The sequence below is a fragment of the Scardinius erythrophthalmus genome, assembly GCF_964197995.2.
Source record: "Scardinius erythrophthalmus genome assembly, chromosome: 8".
In the NCBI taxonomy this organism is placed as follows: Eukaryota; Metazoa; Chordata; class Actinopteri; order Cypriniformes; family Leuciscidae; genus Scardinius; species Scardinius erythrophthalmus.
This window is the reverse complement of record NC_138228.1, coordinates 22,355,625-22,376,322: the sequence shown is the minus strand read 5'-3', so window position 1 is coordinate 22,376,322 and position 20,698 is coordinate 22,355,625. Positions and strand designations below refer to the sequence as shown.

At 37.7% G+C, this 20,698-nt stretch overlaps 2 protein-coding genes across 4 annotated transcripts in view; one reads left to right on the top strand and one right to left on the bottom strand.

Moving 5' to 3' along the window:
• myo7aa (myosin VIIAa) overlaps positions 1 to 6,639 on the top strand; it is a gene marked incomplete at its 5' end in the record, with an annotated part of 37,358 nt that extends 30,719 nt beyond the window's left edge. The window contains 9 exons of the mRNA XM_081373228.1: positions 398 to 503; positions 730 to 843; positions 1,063 to 1,150; positions 1,833 to 1,939; positions 2,046 to 2,231; positions 2,874 to 2,990; positions 3,146 to 3,229; positions 4,986 to 5,105; positions 5,197 to 6,639. Coding sequence (XP_081229354.1) covers positions 398 to 503; positions 730 to 843; positions 1,063 to 1,150; positions 1,833 to 1,939; positions 2,046 to 2,231; positions 2,874 to 2,990; positions 3,146 to 3,229; positions 4,986 to 5,105; positions 5,197 to 5,289 — 1,015 coding nt within the window. The 3' untranslated portion in view covers positions 5,290 to 6,639. The remainder of the gene's footprint in view (positions 1 to 397; positions 504 to 729; positions 844 to 1,062; positions 1,151 to 1,832; positions 1,940 to 2,045; positions 2,232 to 2,873; positions 2,991 to 3,145; positions 3,230 to 4,985; positions 5,106 to 5,196) is intronic.
• gdpd4a (glycerophosphodiester phosphodiesterase domain containing 4a) overlaps positions 5,362 to 20,698 on the bottom strand; it is a 30,509-nt gene continuing 15,172 nt past the window's right edge. Inside the window, exons 8-17 of one of the 3 annotated variants that reach the window (XR_014030672.1) lie at positions 18,087 to 18,232; positions 17,743 to 17,825; positions 13,996 to 14,146; positions 12,548 to 12,772; positions 12,244 to 12,401; positions 11,345 to 11,492; positions 11,172 to 11,254; positions 10,257 to 10,336; positions 8,652 to 8,861; positions 5,362 to 7,584 (exon numbers count right to left, since the gene is read on the bottom strand). Coding sequence is in view for 2 of the 3 variants with exons in the window: in XM_081373229.1 (XP_081229355.1) it covers positions 8,906 to 9,018; positions 10,257 to 10,336; positions 11,172 to 11,254; positions 11,345 to 11,492; positions 12,244 to 12,401; positions 12,548 to 12,772; positions 13,996 to 14,146; positions 17,743 to 17,825; positions 18,087 to 18,232 (1,187 nt within the window). In the remaining variant the exon portion in view is untranslated. Of the gene's footprint in view, positions 9,019 to 10,256; positions 10,337 to 11,171; positions 11,255 to 11,344; positions 11,493 to 12,243; positions 12,402 to 12,547; positions 12,773 to 13,995; positions 14,147 to 17,742; positions 17,826 to 18,086; positions 18,233 to 20,698 lie in introns of all 3 variants that reach the window. The other 2 variants (XM_081373229.1, XM_081373230.1) reach the window with 2 other exon arrangements.

Below are 20,698 nucleotides of genomic sequence, written 5' to 3'. Positions count from 1 at the left end.
ACAGCTCCAATGTGAAAACCTGTAAAATACAAATCTGAAGTTAAATGTTGAGATTTTCACTCGCAGACAATAGTCACAAACCTGTATTCTAAATTTGAAGATGCAGACAAGTAGTCACAAATGTGTAAAATGCCATTCACAAAAATACAATGACAGACACAAACTTGTAGTACATAGTTGCATTTATTCTTTCTGTGAGTGTAAATTTTAGCACAAGTACAAATTATTTATTGTATAAGTTCTTAAATTCACATCTACATGCTGTCTAGTTTTGCTACTCTTTTACCTTCATAAAGCATTTGTGATGCTTTAGTTCTGATGAATATGAGACGTCTGTGTGAGGAGTTTTATAGTGTGAATGACTCATCGTGGACGCCGTATGTTTGTGTGTGTGCAGGAACGGATCCCGAAAATATCCCCCTCACCTGGTCGAGGTGGAGGCTATTCAGCACAAGACCACACAGATCTTTCATAAAGTGTACTTCCCTGATGACACAGATGAGGTGAGATAGGCTTTCATATGCTTATGACTCATCAAACATATTGGGATCTTGCTGTTTTGACAGTGATTCAGAGGTCACAATGATATACTGAGAATTTTTTATGAATGCTCAAGTCAGAAATGAAAGCTTCACATTTCTGCTTTTAACCCTGTAAAGCCTGACTTGTTGGATACGGTCTTTGGATGGGTAAAGACTGACTGTCAAGGTTCCCGTTGTCTGTTTTCAGGCGTTTGAAGTGGAGTCCAGCACGAAGGCCAAAGACTTCTGCCTGAACATCTCCACCAGACTGCTGCTCAAATCACCTGAAGGCTTCAGTCTGTTTGTCAAGATCTCCGATAAGGTAAACATCACACTGTGAGGAAGAACAGCATCTGTGGGATTTCAGTGGGATTTTGCTCATGTAGCACATGTTCCTTAATCTTTTGTCCTTGAACAATCTTTCATGCCTAACCAACTCTAACCATTACAACTCGAACTAGGTAGGTTATGGGAATACAATAGTATACAATTCTTATCAAGATGAATATAATATTATTTGATCTGGTTTTATGCATTATAGGTGATAAGTGTACCTGAGGGAGATTTCTTCTTTGACTTTGTCCGCCATTTGACAGACTGGATTAAGAAAGCAAGACCCGCTAAAGAAGGTACAACCGGGAATTCTGCTCTGTTCATCTCTCATGTGCACTAACAAAACATTACATTAGAATTTTTTTGGATGCTCGGGGTTGGTAAGAGCTTTTTTCTTTCAAAATATTCCCTTGGAAAACAAAACTCAGCCACTGCGTCTTCAGCGGTTCGGATTTAGGAACATCAAAATGACTTCTGTGTTCCTTATTACACCCAAGAACAGAACACCACAATCGCTTAGACGCCATTCTGCTCATAGACAGTGCTCCAGCGTATCAACAATGACGCGCGGACTATGATGACAGACAGCTCGCTCATGAGCTGTGTTGAAACGCTGCTGTCAATCAACAATCGTCCGTGTGACGTCACTAGGTCAAACGGCTTGATTTGAGCTGGGGGAAAACATATAAGGAGATTTAAAAAAAAACACTGGATGGATTTTTATCATTTTATGATGGTTGTGTGCAGGCACTGCCAACACACATTTCAGTACAATCAACTTGTAAAAGTGCATGTACCATTATATGACCCCTTTAAAAAAAAAAGTTTCTGATCCCAAACTTTTGAAGTGCAACGGTTTTACAATCGCTGGATCCACTGCCAAAGTGTAGTTTTGTATTTTTAGGAAAAGAGTAGCAGAATGAAAGCATGCTCAGTAAGTTAACACTGTAACGTAACGGCTCTTCCTCTGATGTTCAGGTATAGTGCCTTCATTGACCTACCAGGTGTTTTTCATGAAGAAGCTGTGGACGACCACAGTTCCAGGCAAAGACTCCTTCGCAGACTCCATCTTCCATTATTATCAGGTGAGCCTCATAAACATCCAAATACTACATCATGAAACCACAGACACTGGGATAAAAGCCTGAATTATATATATCAGCTTATCTTTATAACACTTCCCATGTAAAGGAACTTCCTAAGTATCTCCGTGGATACCACAAATGCTCCAGAGAAGAGGTTTTCCAGCTCGGCGCTCTGATCTACCGGGTCAAATTTGAGGATGACAAATCCAACTTTCCCAGTATTCCCAAGATGCTGAAGGAGCTGATTCCTCAAGACCTGATTCGCCAGCTCTCGCCTGACGACTGGAAAAGGGTTTGTGTCACACTTTCAATGGCTGTGTGCGTCCTTTAAATACACATTTGTATCGACAAAATATACAGTCAAAGCAAAAATTATTCAGACATCAGATATCATTTTTATATATTTTTTTACTAGTGGGTGCAGGACACTGTAGTTCATTTATGTAAGTGAGGATAGCAAAATAAATGAAACTGACATATTATACCCAAAAATTCTTCATACAGCGGACTACCAGTAAAATTGATTAAAATTTGGGACCAAAAATTATTCAGACCATGTTTTGCTTAAGTGACTTTTCTTTAATTGCTAATGCAACCTTTTTACACCAAAGACTGAACAAAATGAAGCATTGCTTGGTAATTGGTTGACCTAAATTGGTATTATCTAATTGTGTACTTAAATTTAACAGCGGACAGCTATTCAACCTAATTCATTTGTGAGACAGTCTAACAGAACGATTGACAAAACCAGTGAAATATCAACTGATTTGATAACTCTGTTCTTGTCATATTTTATTACCATTTTCTAAACTATAGCGAATAAACTGTGATAATGTGAGAAATGTTGAAGGTGTCTGAATACATTTTGCTTTGACTGTACATCATTTTTATGATCCAGTTGGCTTGTCCTCATCTGTTCCTTCTCATGTTGCAGTCGATTGTGGCGTTCTTCAACAGACAAGCTGGGAAATCAAGGGAGGAAGCCAAGCTGATGTTTCTGAAGCTCATTTTCAAATGGCCCACGTTTGGTTCAGCCTTTTTTGAAGTGAAGGTAACTGTGCTATATTAACTTGTGGTTTGGAAAGCTGGCATTTTCCTACTTGCTATAAGCTTTTGGAGCTCAGTGTTCAGCATGTGCTCCAGATCTGTCTTCTTTTTTTCTTTGGATGGACCAATCAGTCTCTTTTGATATTTATATATTTGCAGCAAACCACCGAGCCACACTTCCCTGAGATCCTGCTGATAGCCATCAACAAATATGGAGTCAGCCTTATCGACCCCAAGAACAAGGTGTGTTTTCTTTCTCTTTTTGCTGTTTTGACTAAGTAACGTTTTTTATAGTCTGAAACGTGCTGTGACTTGTATTCCAACGCAACTTATATAATGCAATTAACGTCAAGCATACAAAACATGACCAGAGCGCACACATTTGGATTGGGGCCGAATGAGAGAGGAAGTGAGTCCATGTTTATATATGTATATTGTAAGGGGATTTACAGTCAAAAACCCAGAACCAGATAGGATGGATGAAGACCCGGAGTCAGAGTTATAATAAATTAAAGAAAAGTTTTACTGAAGATAGTTTGCAGTTTCATCAGCAGAAGTCGGCTTTCAAGACTCACACAGGAGTTCGTAGGCCGCCCCGCTTACAGTTACAAAGATCACAGCAGTTATACCCTTCACCAAGGTCTAAGCTACGTGCTTGCTTCAGGTTAAATGATTCTCACTGGCTAATAAATAGATAAACAGTAATTTTCCACACATATACAGATAGACTGAAGTATATCTCCATCGATTAGGCAGCTGACACTCGGACCCTGAAGTTAAGCACGTCGTGACCTTCCAGGTCGCAGATTTGGGTTGCTGGGCGCCAGCATGTCCAAGAACAACAACTCAGTCAATCTCAATCAATAATGCCAGAGCTTCCTTAACCTGTAACCAAGAAGACTAACACACACACCGACACACAGCTTTTCCAAGGTTGGATCTGGCCAGGCTCTAACTATAAACAGGAGGGTCGTCTCAAAACATCAAGATAATACGTTCATTCTCTCAAGGAGAGGACACTTTAGTCTAACTGGAAAGTAAGGCTTTAACTGAGAAATGGTCCCTTAAACTATAGACTTCAATGACTATAGTTGTCAGAGTACCCTAGAAAAGCAGATGTATGTATTGACACGTTGAAGACATTTCTCAAACCCAAAACGAGTCCATATTTCTGGCCTGGAAGCAAGCACTGTTACTGCTTTCAAATATCAAATACAGACATTAGAGAATACATGAAAAGGACATTTTCGATAATCACACTGGTCACTTCTGTAACAAAGTAAAATCTCATAAGCCTAGAGAAGTCATTCAACTCATGTGATGTTTAGAAGGAAAAATATTGATTAATACCTTGATTATAATCACTCATTACATATACATTTTTCCAGAATCCATCCACTTCAATATACACAGTAGTCAACATTTAAAGTGGATCAAAACCTTTCATCAAAGTTATACGTGAATTTTGAACAATACCTGTTCTTGTCTTAGGACAACTTATATATACACAGACATATATATATAAATTTAATTACGTTGAGTGTTGTCTTTCTTATTAGTCATTGTCTTTTTAATATGTGTATATAGTTTTTTTATATATATATATTTTAGTTTTAGTAGTATAAAGTTAAACTAAATGAAAAATGAGAAATGTTGCTTTGGTAACTAGCTAAAATAAAACAAGTTTAGGAATAAACTAGAATGCATTGCAAACAAACCAAGTGTAGTTTTATTTTAGTATTATTTATGTACTATTCTAGTATTAATTACACACTATTATTTATATTTAGTATTATATACATACTATTGTATGCTTTTATTTTATATTTTCATATTTTAGTTTTACAAAATGTATGTGCGTTTGTCATTTTTATTAGTTTTTTATATTATATTAGGTAATGTTTATTTTTACTTATTTTATTTCAAGCTAAAATTTGTAATGGTGTTTTTGATCCCAGTGTGCAGTGATGTTTGCGTTTCCTCTTTCCTTGATCCGCAGGATATTTTAACCACATATCCCTTCACGAAGATTTCCAACTGGAGCAGCGGGAACACGTACTTCCACATCACTATCGGGAACCTGGTTCAGGGCAGCAAACTTCTGTGTGAGACGTCACTGGTGAGAGAAACTCAATGGCAGCAAATAGCAGCACAGTTCATAAATGATTTAATAAAGAAAATTTGATTTGCAAATGTGTTCTTCATAACAGGGCTACAAAATGGATGACCTGTTGACGTCCTACATTAGCCAGATGTTGACCACCATGAGCAAGCAGCGCAACTCCCGCGGCCACAGCAAGTGAACGTTTGATTGGCGTGAGGCGGTGGAGCTGGTGCGTCTGCTGCGCCCTATTGGTCGGCCCTGTAGCTGGGGGCGGGCCTTCGCGTCCCAGCTGTGGCGAATGAGCCGCACCCCCTCTGCCAGCTCCCAGGGCTCCGTGTACCCCGATGAAGACTCTTCATCTGCCTCCAGTGAGGATGACTACCTCTGAGCAAAGCTGAAGGGACTTTGTCTCCTTGGAAATGGCATGAAGAACCTGATTTATGTGTCTTTTGTTGGATGGTTTGCTCCAGAATATGTATGACTTATGACTTAATGCACAATTTAGGTACCATTTAATAAGTTTTGTGAAATCCAGCCAAGTCAAACATGAACTGGAATGGCTTCGCTACATGCATCGCAAAGCGTTCATCAACATTTTGGAAATTTTCGAGTGAACGAACAGTATTTGGATTCTTTAGGTGGTTAACAACACTGCAAATGCACAAGAAAAATACTTGCCTGAGTTTCTGGGGGTTTTGACAGAATTCGAGAATTCTGTGATTTCAATTTAAGTTTTTAAAATATTGGTAAACTGCATGCCTTACTACTTTTTTTTTGGGGAATATTGGTAACTGTTTTTACAGGCTTGAAAAATTGTTACATGTTCAACATTCATGCAGCTGTGACTTGTAGTGTACGTGTACTTTAGGAAGGAAAAAAGAGAATGGTTAAATACATGGCCTTATTTAAATATCGCATCCCTAGAAACAAGCCGAGAACTGTTTCAGATCGTATTTCACCCATTTCAAGCAAAATAAAGAAATTATATTTGTTTTTAGAAAGCTAGTTGTAGAAGTCTATTGGTTGCACTGCCTTTAAAGTAATAAAAAAGTGCATTATAGTGCATAAAAATGTCCATAAAAAAAATTTGTAGGCATTACATAGCGTATACAATAAAAACAAAAACAAATCTACAAGATTCAATGTAAAATTAAATTTTGTCTTTCTTTCTTTGAAATGATTTTGGGTTGAAATGTGACCTAGACATGTTTCCACGAGATTCGCCCAGTAGCTGATAAATAGATACGATAGAATGACGCCGTAGTTTTCCATTTTTGAAACTGTTGATGCTTGTGTATATTGGAAAGAGTAGGTTTGACCTGTTAGACTTTTTATTCAATTAATTTATGGCCTTTATTTGCACCAATATGTCCTTCAGCACAATTATTTGACTGACTCACTGTAACAGACACTAACCTGAACTACAGAACACGTCTGTTTCTTATGTTTGTGTGTGGTAATTAGCAGATAAAGTTCTGACTACTGTTATTTTGCCACTCTTTTATGTAACGCACCAGTTTAGTTATAAATAAAATTTTCTATTAAACATTCCTGTAAAGAGTGCGGCGTTCTTAACACGAACTAAACACGGGCTCAATATTTCTGTGATGTGATGCTGATATTCTCACATATAGATCAAAAGGCATATCTTGAGTCTGCTAAAAATATTTTTATTTAGGCTATTAGTGCTGATGATAGAGTAACAAAAAGAGACAACAAAAAAAATCTGATAATATCAGATCAGAATATCATTTAAGGTCAGTTTACAATCATATTTACAGTCTTAAGTTACATCGAAAGATTAAGTAAATAGAAATCACGCTAGGCATTGCATTTTATACAGGCAGGAATGTTGCAGCATCCCATGAAAAGAGCAAGAAAACACGTTCACCGTTTTAACATGCTGCACGTCTGCGGGACGATGAGGAGCTCACGCATGATCACTTCCAAAATAAAGACGTTTCCAAGTTCATCGGTAGCCTTGTGTTTTCAGAGGCTGATTAAATCCAGCACTTCTATAGACCTCAAGAAGTTGCGTGCGAATTCACTTCAGCGATTCCACTGTCATCTAAATCTTTCAAATTCAGATTGTCTTTTGGCTTTTTATCGTCTTCCTGATTGTAAATGCTTGTTGAATTTATCACGCCATGCAATGGATCTGACATCTTAAATATTTCCAAAACACTCTTTGCGCTGTCTATTTTACCATGCGTCATTCTGCAGAAATCAGGCTTGCATTGAAAAATAGGCAAATTCTGTCTTTGATAAAAACGAACTTCACAGAAGCAAAAGAAGCTGGATGATCGATTCATCTTATGCCACCAATTCAGAAAATAATTGGTCAAATACATTTGATATTTTTAACAAAATATCACTAACATGTTTTCTATGAATTACCTCTCAGAGTACCATGTAAACACCGTGGTACATGAATTTCAAGGTACTGCCAAAGTATAAACCCCAGAATATATATATATATATATATTATATACTGCAGTGGTTCCCAACAGGGGGGTCGCGGCCCACAAGGGGGTCTCGGCGAGCTCTCTGGGGGGTCGCGTCATATTTTGAAAAGTTTTGAGTAATGAGCATTCAAGTCGTCCGTAACTTCTTCTATGTTAAAAATTTACAAAATGTATATAATGAGCGAGTTTATTATGAATCCATCTTCCAAACCGTGTTTTTGTCTTATTCTGAATCACTATGGTACACCTATAATAAGTGTTTATATTGGGACTATTTAACACTGGTTCGGATCGCCGCCGCTGAAGAGTAGTGGTACTTGACCTGCGTGACTCGTCATAGCCAAACACAGAGAAGTAATTCCGGCTCCAAAAGACGCATTATTCTGTTAACAAACGCATGTTTATTAACGATCGCTATAGCGCAAAAAAAAAAAGGAATGCATGCTTTAAGGAGAACGATCATATTACATTAGCTAATTTGATCCATTCCCTGGCCTGGCTGACCAAAAATGGGATTTTAACCATGACAGCCTTAAAAAACAAATACAAATGGGCCAGACTGACCCTTGAGGATGATAAAGATGTCTTACCCTGTAAAGATCTCTTCACCATTGACCAAATTACTCACGACCAGCAGATCCTCACACTTATTGATAAAGCCTCACAAATAACATGCAAGTATTGGGGTCCCAGACAGCAGTAATTTTGTAATAGCCTATATAGGCTATTCAATCTTTTTTTTTTTTACCTACACACCAGTGTGAATACTGATATTTTTTTATTGCGATTCAAATAGGGCCAATTTATAGGCTACTCTTAGGCTTACGTTTTTAAATTACAAATGGCCCACTGATGTTTTTGTTATTGTATTTTCAATATTAGGCTATAGGCTATTATTTGTGCATAAACATATCTGGTTATAATAAACATAGCCTACCGTTTGCTTGAAAACAACATATTTTGTCATCCTTGCTGCTAGCCAACAAGAGCGATAATATCATTAAATGGTGGGGGGGGGGGGGGGGGGGCCCTAAAATATTTTCTTGGGAAAAAGGGGGTCTCAGACAATAAAAGGTTGGGAACCACTGATATACTGTATATATATTGCACGATGATGCTGATGTAGCGATGATGCTGACGGCGCTGGAGCTCAAGGTGCTCTGCAGGCTTTATGCCTTCCACAGATCTCTGTTGTCTTTTCAGATGGGCGGTTCCTCAGAAATGGTGGGCAGATTGGGAGTGAGGGGCGAGCTCTGAGCCTCTCCACGGACACTGATGCTGGAGATGGACCAGACGTCGCTCAGCTCTGCCGTACGGGAGAGGGAGAGAGACGATGAGAGTGATGGAGGGTCAGATGGGTACGGGGAAGCCATGCACAGGGGGAACATGCACAGGGTCCAGGGAGAGTGACGGCCCGTCAAAGAACAGAGGGTTCCAGCGGATGCCTTGGACCTCAGACCGTTCTACAGCACAGAGAGTCACATTCAAACAGCGCCACGGGACACAGAACTAGGGTTTCTGGGGCGGTTGCCAGAAAATCTGACTACTACGATTTGTTTTCTGCTTCACCTTTGCTAAGGAATGGTTTACTATTTAAATCAGGCATTTCCAAAGCTTTTTTTTGTCATCTGAACCACTTTGAGCTAACATATTTACATGAAGCCAGGGTTAGTATCGTTAACTAAAACTATTCTGTTAATTGAAATAAAGCTGAAATAAAATAAAATATAATTAGTAGTTAAAATGCTAGAAATCTTGCCTTGGCAATAAGCTGAAATAAGTTTAAGAAATAAATACCTAACCTAACTAAAAATAAACAAGATACATAAATTCAATTAAAAATAAATAGCCATATTAAAACAATAATAATAATAATAATAAAAAGGCAAAAGCACACAATGAAATTACGAAGAAAATTGAACTAAAGTTAACATGAAAACTAAAACTGTAATCAAACTAAAATAAAATCTCAAGGTGGCTTCAAGCAGTGTTATTTTAGTTAATTATTTTATTTATTTATTTTTATTATATTTATTTTAAGCATTTTCGTTTAAAAAACTATTTATTTTTAATTTATGATTTAATAATTATTCTTCAACTAATGAACCCGATTTAGATTTTAATCTCACTTCAGACTTACATGCAAAAACTATTTTTGAATAGTTTATATAATAATATATCTAGTCTATATATCAAATATTTAGATATGAAATATTGGTATATTCTTATAAATATGTATATACACTATACAAGCTATACATAAGCTATACATACGTGTGTGTGCGTGTTATATATATATATCATGTACTATTTACATAATACATATTGCATATCAACCATAACATGCACACACAAATGAGTACACAAGAACATTCTGGCTGTTTTCAGAATGGAAAGCGTGTATACTACACACTTTTTTAAAGCACCATGTAGCAAGGGGACAATATGCAACAATAACAGAAATAATTTATCAGAAATAAATTCGCTTATTTTGCATTTACATTTTTGTCTTTAGATAAAACAACTGGCAAGGAGGATGTGTTAAAATCATGTTTGGCCTTAGGTTGACCAAAGATACAGTATCACACACACAGTGTGCTCTGTTGTCGATTGCAGATTTGCATGATCGTCTGCCATTCTGAAAATAGCCACCAATCTGTACAGCACATGCAGGACTTCCAGCCAAAAATGAACAACTCACCAGTCCTGAACTTGCTGTACGGTCCATTCTCATTCACCTGTCTACTATCCGACCAGAAGGGTAAACCTCGCTCACGCCACCTGGAGGAGGAAACATCACACGCTCAAGTTATCACATCACAACAAACATCATGTTGGCATGCTTCCTTTTTCAAGCCTGCAATTTGAATTTTGAGGAAAAACATTGGAAAAGACGTGGAATAACATGCTTTTAATAAAACGATGGAAAGAAATCTCTTATTAATCAAACAAATAAACAGTGCACTGAAAATAGAATACCAAAGGTGTTGGTGTAAAATGGTACTTTTTCCAGAGGATTGTTAAAATGCTTTTTAAGGCTATAATGTTACCCATAATCTATGTTTTGGTACATACTGCAATTGATGCAATTCTAATCTTGCATACTCTTTGCGAGATATTAATCAGATATTATGCTAATTAGATCTGGAAGATTTGTAACCTGTTGAAAACAGATTTGAACTTAAATGGTTGTAATTCATGAATGCATTGGAATACAGACTTAAGTTGGTCTCTTTTTAAAGAAGACACTAAAGATTATTGCGGAAGTGACAAAAATTGAAGTGTAAAAAGTTCTAGACGCTTAACGTTACTGTAGCAATGCACAGAACTAAACATTTTATATTTGATCCAAAATACATATTTTACAAAATAATTTGTACTCTGAGGTTGCATGTCTAACCAAGTTGTGTTCCAAATTTGAAGTTGATATCACAAAAATCGAGCATCATCTATTGTGTTACCCTGGAAGCAGTACTTTGAGTGTTTAAGCTTTCGAATGATGCCTAGTGATACTGGGACATTGACAGTTACCAGACTACACATACTTGAACGTGTCATGCATGTATGTTTGATTAGGTTTGAAACTAAACAGCAGGTTAGTCGAAGCAGAACTCACCAGTGGAATATGAAAACAGCAGTGATGAAGAAAGCAGAGACAATATCTGTCAGGATCCACATCAAACTGTATTCGTCTGGAGTCTGCGCCAGGATTTGGGAGGAAAAGATTCGTCATGGTCCTTTGAATCATAGAGTTTAATATTCGTGATCTCAATGCTAGGCTCAACTCACCATGAGGAACAGGGGGCGCTGCAGTTTCTTGAGGATGTGCAGGGCGTTGGTAGTGACCGAATGAACGCCGGCGCACCATGCCAGTGAATATAACCACGGCTGACTGATCACGTACAGGTTAGTGCTGATGTTCACAGAGGCGTACTTTCTGAAATCACAATCACATTCACGAGAGGTTCATTCAGGTTAGCGGACCGCGTTAAGAAGTTTCAGGCTTTAATTGTAAAGCTTTTCTCTGCAATGCACCAGAAGGGGCTGTTGAATGCTTGAATCTGATTGGTTTACAACATTCTATGGTGTGCAATTATTATCAGGGAAACGCACAGCTAAAGTAGTTCCAGGCAGGTCTTGACCGCATTATAGTTCCATATCACCTCACCAAATGATTTCAGTTATTTACAACATTTTTACAGCCTACAAAACCAAAACCCACAACGACACTGACAGAGCAAAGAAATATAGTAAACAATAGGATAAAAACGGCAAATTATTTCCATGTTTTTGCCACAAAATTGCGTTTTATTAGGCACGGACGGCACATACTCTCTCACGCTCTCTCTCTCCACTCAAACACACACACATACAGTACGAACACAGAAACATGTTGTCAGCGCTGCTCTGACGAGTTTATCATTAAAATAGTTTACCAACTTAAAAGCTACAAGACATTTCTCACTAGCGATGTAATAACGGCGCTGTTCTTGGAGCAGAACGCTGGGACTACATGCATAAGAAATTAGTCCTACACACAAGAGCGTTTTAAGGACAAAAACCTGACAAATGTCTTGAAATACATCATCTGAACAATGTGAGATGTGGTAGCCATAGTATAAGCGGAATAATTGACTCCGGGCCGTTGAATTAATGAAAAATAATGCACGCGATACAACCTGACATACCTGATCTGATCCTGTGACATGTAGCTGTAATGGAGGTTGAGTCGGACTATGTGTTCCTCCTGCAGCTCCTCTATAGACGCATGATCTCCAGACGTCTGCTGCAACTCTGGATCCAGCTCCTGTACCACACTCCTCTGATCGGCCGGCAGCCACAGCACCTACCAGAAAAAACACTTTTTTTTTATAGAACAGTTTAAAAACGGAAACACAAAATGCCATGAGGTGGTCACATGACATGGCATTATAATGCCATTGTTTAAGGTTAGAAGAAAAAGTCAGCATCCAACTAGGGTTCATGAACTACCTGACTGGAGTTAATGACGGACTCGTTGTGTATGACCTCCAGGGTGCGAGTGATCCACGTGTCCCTGTACGGGTGGCCTCGGGGTGGACGTCTGAGGTCAAAGATCACCAGTCTCTCATGCTGAGCGGCCAGATTCAGGAACTCTTTCAGTGTTGGTACAGTCTGGTTCTGGACCTGAAACCTCTCATCTAGATCAAGAGAGGAGGCTGTACTGAAAGGATCCCTCTGAGAGGAGATAGAGAGAGAGAAGACTGGTTAACTTCAGTCTTTACACCTCACAGTCTTGCCAAATTAATAAGGCATGCAGTCTGACAACATTTTATAGATCAATTAAGATCCAACATCTTAGGAGCTCAAAGATGATGCATTATACACCTTTAAACTACAATCCACAAGCAATTTACTTGATCAAAGGCATGAATAACTGCCTCTATTGATCTTTAAACTGGGTGAGGTTGAGCATCGTCTTGTAGGGTTGGAACAGTGACGCACATACTGGCAAAGCCTAATTCCAGCTAGAATCCTTTAATCCCAATTGATTCCACACAGGGATTTAAGAGGGATTCTGAGTTTAATTAAGGGGCCAAGAACCAAAGCATATATGGATGTGCACTGCATTATCATTTTTGTTATAGTATGATGGGGTTTTATAAACCATGAGTGGTTTCTATTTGTTTTTAATCTGTTTTGACCACAACATCCTAAAAGAACCCAATGATTTTTCTAAAAATACGAACGCATACGGTGCGCTCTCTGATAAAAATGGATTTTAGTATCCATAATTATCCTGAAATAATAATGTGTCTGGATAAAATATAATATAATATCCAGCTTTGAAGAAAAACAAATATAATCAATCATCACTTCTCTAAAATGAAAAACAAAACATATTAACAGCAAAAGAAAACAAAAGCTTTGGAATGGCATACTGCTTTTACTCTTTCTGCAGTATACGCTTATTTTCTGCATATTATGCTAATTTTCTGTTTGCATGGAATGAATACTGCATCCACAATGCATTGCATATATTCGCAATGATTTTTAATAATTTTTTATTTTAGTTGACTCATTACTTGATCATACTGTCCAAAGTTAAAACATTTATTATTAAATATTGTATAATATTTATATATTTACATATAAAAAACACATTTCAATTGAATCGCTAATCATCCACATGGGCCATTTGTGCTTGGACCACGATCATTGCCGCTTGCGTCCATATTTTGTTTTTAATTATAGTATAGATGTTGTATATGTGTTACAGTATAGATGTCTGAATGCTTGCTTGCTTGCTTGCTTTGGTTTTACACAGTCCTCATGTGATTATTATAAATAATTGTCTAGGCCACCCTGGAAAGAAGGCAGTATACAGTAAGCTAGAACAGCATTATGCACATATCTTAGCCATCAATATATTCATATGACTGCTGGTTCATGAGCATTACCTGAAGAAACCAGGATCCAGCGCTGAGCATCTCCAGCTCTGTCCAGGTGAACATGGCCGCCGGGTCATCCGTCCGGTTGGGAAACACTTCATGCACGTTGGTTGTCCTCCTCAGGGTGCTGTCATGCATCAGGAATGGGACGCCATCATAACTGCAAAGAGGAATATTGTGTGAATTTTAGCATGCTCAAATGGGATGGCAGCTGTTTTTGCATTCTGTGAAATCCACTTCAGTTTGTTTTAGAGATTTTTTTTCCCATCTAAATTATGAAAAATGTATTAAAACCAACACAAAGATAACGCAAAGTATTGTGTTATTTTAGTATTATTTTAAAACCATTACAGTATTCATTTTGTCACGTCTGTTTGTGGTTTTGTTCATGTTTTCTAGTCTTTTATTTTGAATTTCTTTTAGTCATGCGTGTCCCTTGCTCCTCATGTGATCGTGTCACGTTCTTCCCTTGCTTCATGTGTGATGTTTTCATTGGTTGTTCTAGTCATGTGGTTCTCTGTTTTGTTTTGTCATTGGTTCATAGTTCATTGCTTTTAAGTCCTTAAGTTAAGTGTTTGTTCGAACACCTTCAGTTCCACTAATGCTCACAAATCAGTTTTTTTAAGACAGTAAAAGCTCTTTTCATGTAGTTGCGATGTTATATTGTGTCAAATTTGACAAAATAAAACAGATAAAAAACGTAGACCCCACTACATTGGTATTTAAATAGTAGTTTTAATAGTAATAATCACATTCACAAAAAAGATATGGATTTGATACCGGGTCCCCTCTAATGCTAACATCTTACACTTGTATAGCAAACTTGTTTGTACTTCATGTTGTATTTCATCTAGGCAGGACAATATTCACCTCGTTGAACTAGAAACCTAAATCTGTTACTTTACGAACGATAAGTTGGTCAAACACAAAGTAAGGAGTTTGCTAATTCTGTTGGCCAGATTAACCTAGTTTCAATCCATACCTGACACGTACAGTATCTATATTTGTGAATGGGGTCAGGGGTTGTTATCACAAATAATCTATGATAGAATCAGTGGGTCCCATTCATTAAATGCCAAGCAATGTGTGAAAACCATTCTTGAGTTAATTGTTGCTTTTTTCTGCTTGTGCTCCACTGGGTTCTCTCAAAATTGACCGCACAAAATGCACTGTTTCTGGATTTAAGCTGCCCATTTTCAACATAATTCTAAAGAAGTTGCTCTAGATACAGCAGGGTTTTCCTGAACATGTGCGAGAACTAGATGTGTCAGATATGGCTGATAAATACATGATTGACAGTGTCAAGTCATCAAACCTGCGTAATATAAGCTGCAAACAGACAACACGCTCCCTCATCTTCATCCATGCTTCCTAGGGAGCTTCCCGCCGCTCATGCAGTAAAGATGAGAGCGCTAACAGGATTAGTGTTCAGCTAATCACCTTAACCTGAGAGAAGTGACTCATCCAGGAGCGGTTAGCGTCAGATCTCCATTTATACGCCTCTTGGCTAGAGCAGACCTTTGTGTAGAGGAAATGACCTTGCAACCTTCTATTTTAATAATGTATTAGTAAATGCTGAAAACATTTAACCAAGAATAATAAATGCTTTAAAAGTATTTTATTTTAAGGTGCCCTTGATACAGTGTAATTATATAAGTACGGAATAATATTAATTGACAACATACTATATGATTAGGATTAGGTTTAGGGTTAGTTGCTTATAATTATGCATAATTTACTGGTATTACTATAGAGAGTAAATGTAAGATGTATAACAGGGACTAATGCTAACAAATAGAAGCTTATTGTAAAGTGCAGGGTTCCCACTCTAAACCAAATGTCAAATTCCCTGACTTTTCCCTGACTTTCACTGACTAAAAAGATGAATTTCCATGACCTATAATGAACGGCAAAACAGGCTGCTGTTTTGCGGAGCACCGAGCTGTTCTGTTTTGTAGAAAGTCTTTCTTTAAAGTGAATTTCGTTTTCTATAAATTGTATCTTAATTTTAATATATTTTTCATCAACCAATTGCCTGTATTTAATAAATGAGAAGCAAATATATAGCAGACAATCAAATCAAAGTCCGTATTATTATTTTTGCAAAGGTCCCCTCAGGGGCTCCGTAGAAAGATGTGTGAAACAGCGCAATAAAAAAATCGTTATAGAAAAATTACATTTTGATAAATGGAAACTAAAATTTAAAGCAACAAACTAAATTCCCTGATATTCCATGACTTGGACAAAAAATATATAAAATTCCCTGACTTTCAATGTCTGGAATAGACCTTTTAAAATTCCATGACATTCCAGAAATTCCATGACCCGTGGGAACCCTGAAAGTGTTACCGACAACAACATAATACTCCAGTAAGCATAAAAATACATTGCACACACAAATATTGGACAACACAGACAATTTTTATATTTAGATTTGAACCGTTTTTTATCAATCGTCAGTATCAACTGATTGAGATCTACCGCAAGTATTTGTAGGATTTGCAGAAGATTGCATTGTCGGTGAAAGATCCTGCCTCAGAACTAAATGAGGTTTCTTATAAGGCTGCATGATTTAGAGTAATAGATTTTTTTTTAGATATCACAATCATGTCTTAAAGCCAAACATTTTCTTAAATCTTTGCAGTGTACATCAGAGAAGTGGCAAAATGTTGACATTTATGCATTTGGCAGACGCTTTTATCCAAAGCGATATGTGTTGCATTCAAGGTACACATTATATTAGATCATGCATTCCCTTGGAATCAAACCTAAGACCGTGGCATTGCAAGCACCAAGATCTATAACCTCTTGAATGCCTAGGAATGATAATACTGCTACTATGTAAGAAGCCATAAAATAAGCATGTCTTAAAGGCATAGTTCACTTTGAAATAAATTTTTGATATGTTTTAGCTTACCTCAAGGGCATCCAAGATGTAGGTGTCTTTGTTTCCACAGTAGTTTCAATTTTGATATTTTTAGGTCAAACCGTTCTTGTCTGTCAGTCATATAATGCAGGTCGATGGTCACTGGCTCAAAACACAAGCACAGAGTCCAAATGAAACAATTCCCCATCATAAGTACACATTGATGGCCTAAGACACGAAACGAGCGGTTTGTGTGAGAAAACGAACAGTATTTATATCGTTGTTATCTCTTGAAAACAGCACACGTCCAAATGATCTGACGGCGCGGGCGGGTATAGATATATACATAGATGTCGCCTTGGCTACTGCAGTTCATTGGAACGAAACCGTAGCCAAGCGACATCTAGTGTATATATCTATACCCGCCCGCGGGTGTATATGTTTGTTGTCAATACACAATATACCCCTCAATGAATACATGCAAAAATTTAATGAATGAAAGACAAATCCAACTGTTACAAAAACATATTGCAACTTTTGCAATATATGATGAACCGAATTATAGTTATTAGGGGCTTAATCAAGGATCCTTATATACTTCATCTTTCGCTCGTTTCGTGTCTTAGGCCATCAATGTGTACTTATGATGGGGAATTGTTTCATTTGGACGATGGGGAATTGTTTGTTGTCATTATATGACTGACAGACAAGAACGGTTTGACCTAAAAATATCAAAATTTAAACTACTGCGGAAACAAAGACACCTACATCTTGGATGCCCTTGAGGTAAGCTAAAACATATCAAAAATTAATTTCAAAGTGAACTATCCCTTTAAAACTTAAAATGCTTTTATACAAATACAGCAAGTAGGTATGTAAAAGATACTCACCTGATTGTGACGTCCGTCTCCAGCCCCTCTCCTCCTACTTCTACAGCCTTCTCAAAGGACATCTGGGTATTTTCTGGTGCAAGCTGTTTGAAAAGAATCAACATCGTCAAACATTTCGACAACCATTTTGAGTCTTAACCATTGCAATCGAATCCATGGTCAAACATAAGAATAAATAAAAAAATTAATTCAAGTTAGAATCAGAAGTTTACTTTTGAAAGATAAGTCAAACAGACATTGATTTTAAATGGCATGCTGACTTAAACCCCACACAAAATCCACATGTGCTCTTTCAGTATTACACAACAGGGATCTTAAAATATCATGAGGTAAAAATACCACACCATGGGTGCTCCTCTGTGCCCGATGAGGGTGGGTGCAGGCCCCAGCGTGCCCTCCTCTTTGATGCAGGGGGAATACATGCCCAACGGCACCAGATACAGGGCGAAGAGAACCGCCAAGTACAAGCTGAGGATAGCCACCTGCCTCACTGAAATACACAATATACCCCTCAATGAATACATGCAAAAACTTAATGAATGAAAGACAAATCCAACTGTTACAAAAACATATTGCAACTTTTGCAATATATGATGAACCGAATTATAGTTATTAGGGGCTTAATCAAGGATCCTTATATACTTCATCTTCAGGTGGGAGACTATGGCAGCCCGTAGAACTGTTTAGGGATGGTCTCAGTATTCCAGATGCCAATTTTGGGGGCAGTGTCTTAAACCCTGTAGTGCCACCAACAGTTTCATATACATTTTAGCTCATAACCAGAACTGAATGTCCCGGGGGGACAAAATCATTTTTGTCTGATTGCTTGGGACCTCTTGATGGATGAATCTTGACATTGTCATTCTGGAATATGGCCATGATGTGTCTTCCTACATGGATGTTTAAGAAATTAAAAGCTACAGACACTCCATCAATTAGGGTTAGAAGAACTGTTGCCAAACATATAACATGCTAGAAACATAATCACAGTAATAATGATCCAGTCATAGACTCCTAAGTATTTGCCAATTTAAATCCACACAGCAACTTTTTTTAAGCCGTGTATATATATATATATATATATATATATATATATATATATATATATATATATATATATATATAATTATGGTATTTTCAATGAGCAGGAAGCTTCATAGTAAGTCAACATTTGAAGTGGGTCAAAAAAACAGATAATAGATCATTAAAAGATAATAGCGCACTGACAGGGTCCACTTAGTTACTGCAGCACCCGTTGGGTCGCCTGTAATGAGAGTTTATGTCACCTCTACACTGGCACGGCTCATCTCAAGAAGAGAGAGACGTTGTCTTTGTGAGAGAGGGATGATGGGACAAAGAGACGTCTCTGGTTGGAGGCGAGCGTCACACAGCTGGTGTGAGTTTAGCCTCAGTCCTGCATTTGTCTTTCTGACACGTTCGTCATGCTTTCAGTAAAGCGCAAAGAGAGAGACGCAGACGTGACTCAGCTGAACATCAGCCAGATGCAGAGAGTGAGGAGAGAGAGCAGGAGAAAAGCCAAAGGGAAAGAAGAAAAGGAGGACAGAGAGGAACAAAGCTTTTGGAGGACAAGCTCTTGGTTTTTATGAGTCTAACAGCACAATGAAAAGAAAGGAAAGATGCAGCAGCTGTGTTAGCAACAGATAATGAATGGATCGGAGTCACTGACACCAACAAAATGACACCATTTCCATTGACTTGAGAGCAGGAATGATGTAACTGACTATGGTACTATGGTATAACCTGCCCATAACTAACATGGACATCATGGTTTTTGTTTACAAATTATTTTACTGGGATATCATGGATAAAATGTCCCTTCTACCCCGTGTTGTTATCTAAAATTAAACTATTTCAAATAACTAGCCTTGGTAACTTGGTAACTAACTAAAATAAAATATGTTTTAAGTTTGTAAAAATAGGACCCATTGTACTGTGTTAATATGGATGAATAATTTTACGTTTTATACCTGTATTTTGAATTACACATTGCATTGTGTTTCAGGGTTAAGCGAAATGTCCGTAAACTGAACAAATAAATGTCTTTCTAATGTCCTCTCATTTTAGTAAATCATGGCCAATATTTACTAATTCCTTCCCTTGTTTTAAACGTACAGTATGGCATTTTTCGCCACTAGGGGTCGCTAACCTATTTACAATAACAAAGGCGTAGATTGATGACGCAACATTTGCTAAGAATTATGGATCTTGTCGTCAATGTCAAGCCGACCGATCTAATAATGTTTATGGATGACTGAATACATCGATGCTTTTATCATGACTGTGATATGAAGCAGTTCGGGATTGCTAAGAGACAGCTATCAGCTCCACACGCGACGCGAGTCCCGCGGATATAAAAGGAATATGGACATTTCATTCTACCGAACTACACGCAGAATTACTACACACAGGTCAGTTTATTAGACAAATTAAACTTGTGAGGTAACGCAGCGCTGTTTCACCTGGTCTAACATTTCACTAGCACACTAAACTGCATTTGAATGTGTTGAAAAGTATGTGTTAGTCTGTCTGTATGAGACTAGCAGTAAACTAGATCAACATTAGAATAACATACAGATCATATTCTGACATTTTATCATTGTTGAACTATAAAACATTGATTAGTTTTATGTAAATGTGCTCACCTGTTTAATAAAGTACATGTAGGAGCAGTCGAAGTCTCGGACGTGGAGCTCTCGTTTATATACTGTCTATGGGAGCTCTCGGCATCTCGAAAACACCGCGCTGATATTGATTCTCGTTTTAGTTCTCCTTTTTTTTATCCAAAGTCTGCTTGCCATGGTCCATAATGTTTGAACGAAACAACAGCGTGCAAATAGACATTGCGAACTACAAAGGTGTCCGCGTCAGTCGCTTTGGATCAGACGGCTCTGGTTCATAGCTCTGGTTGCTAAGGCAGTATGAGCGGAAACCAGGG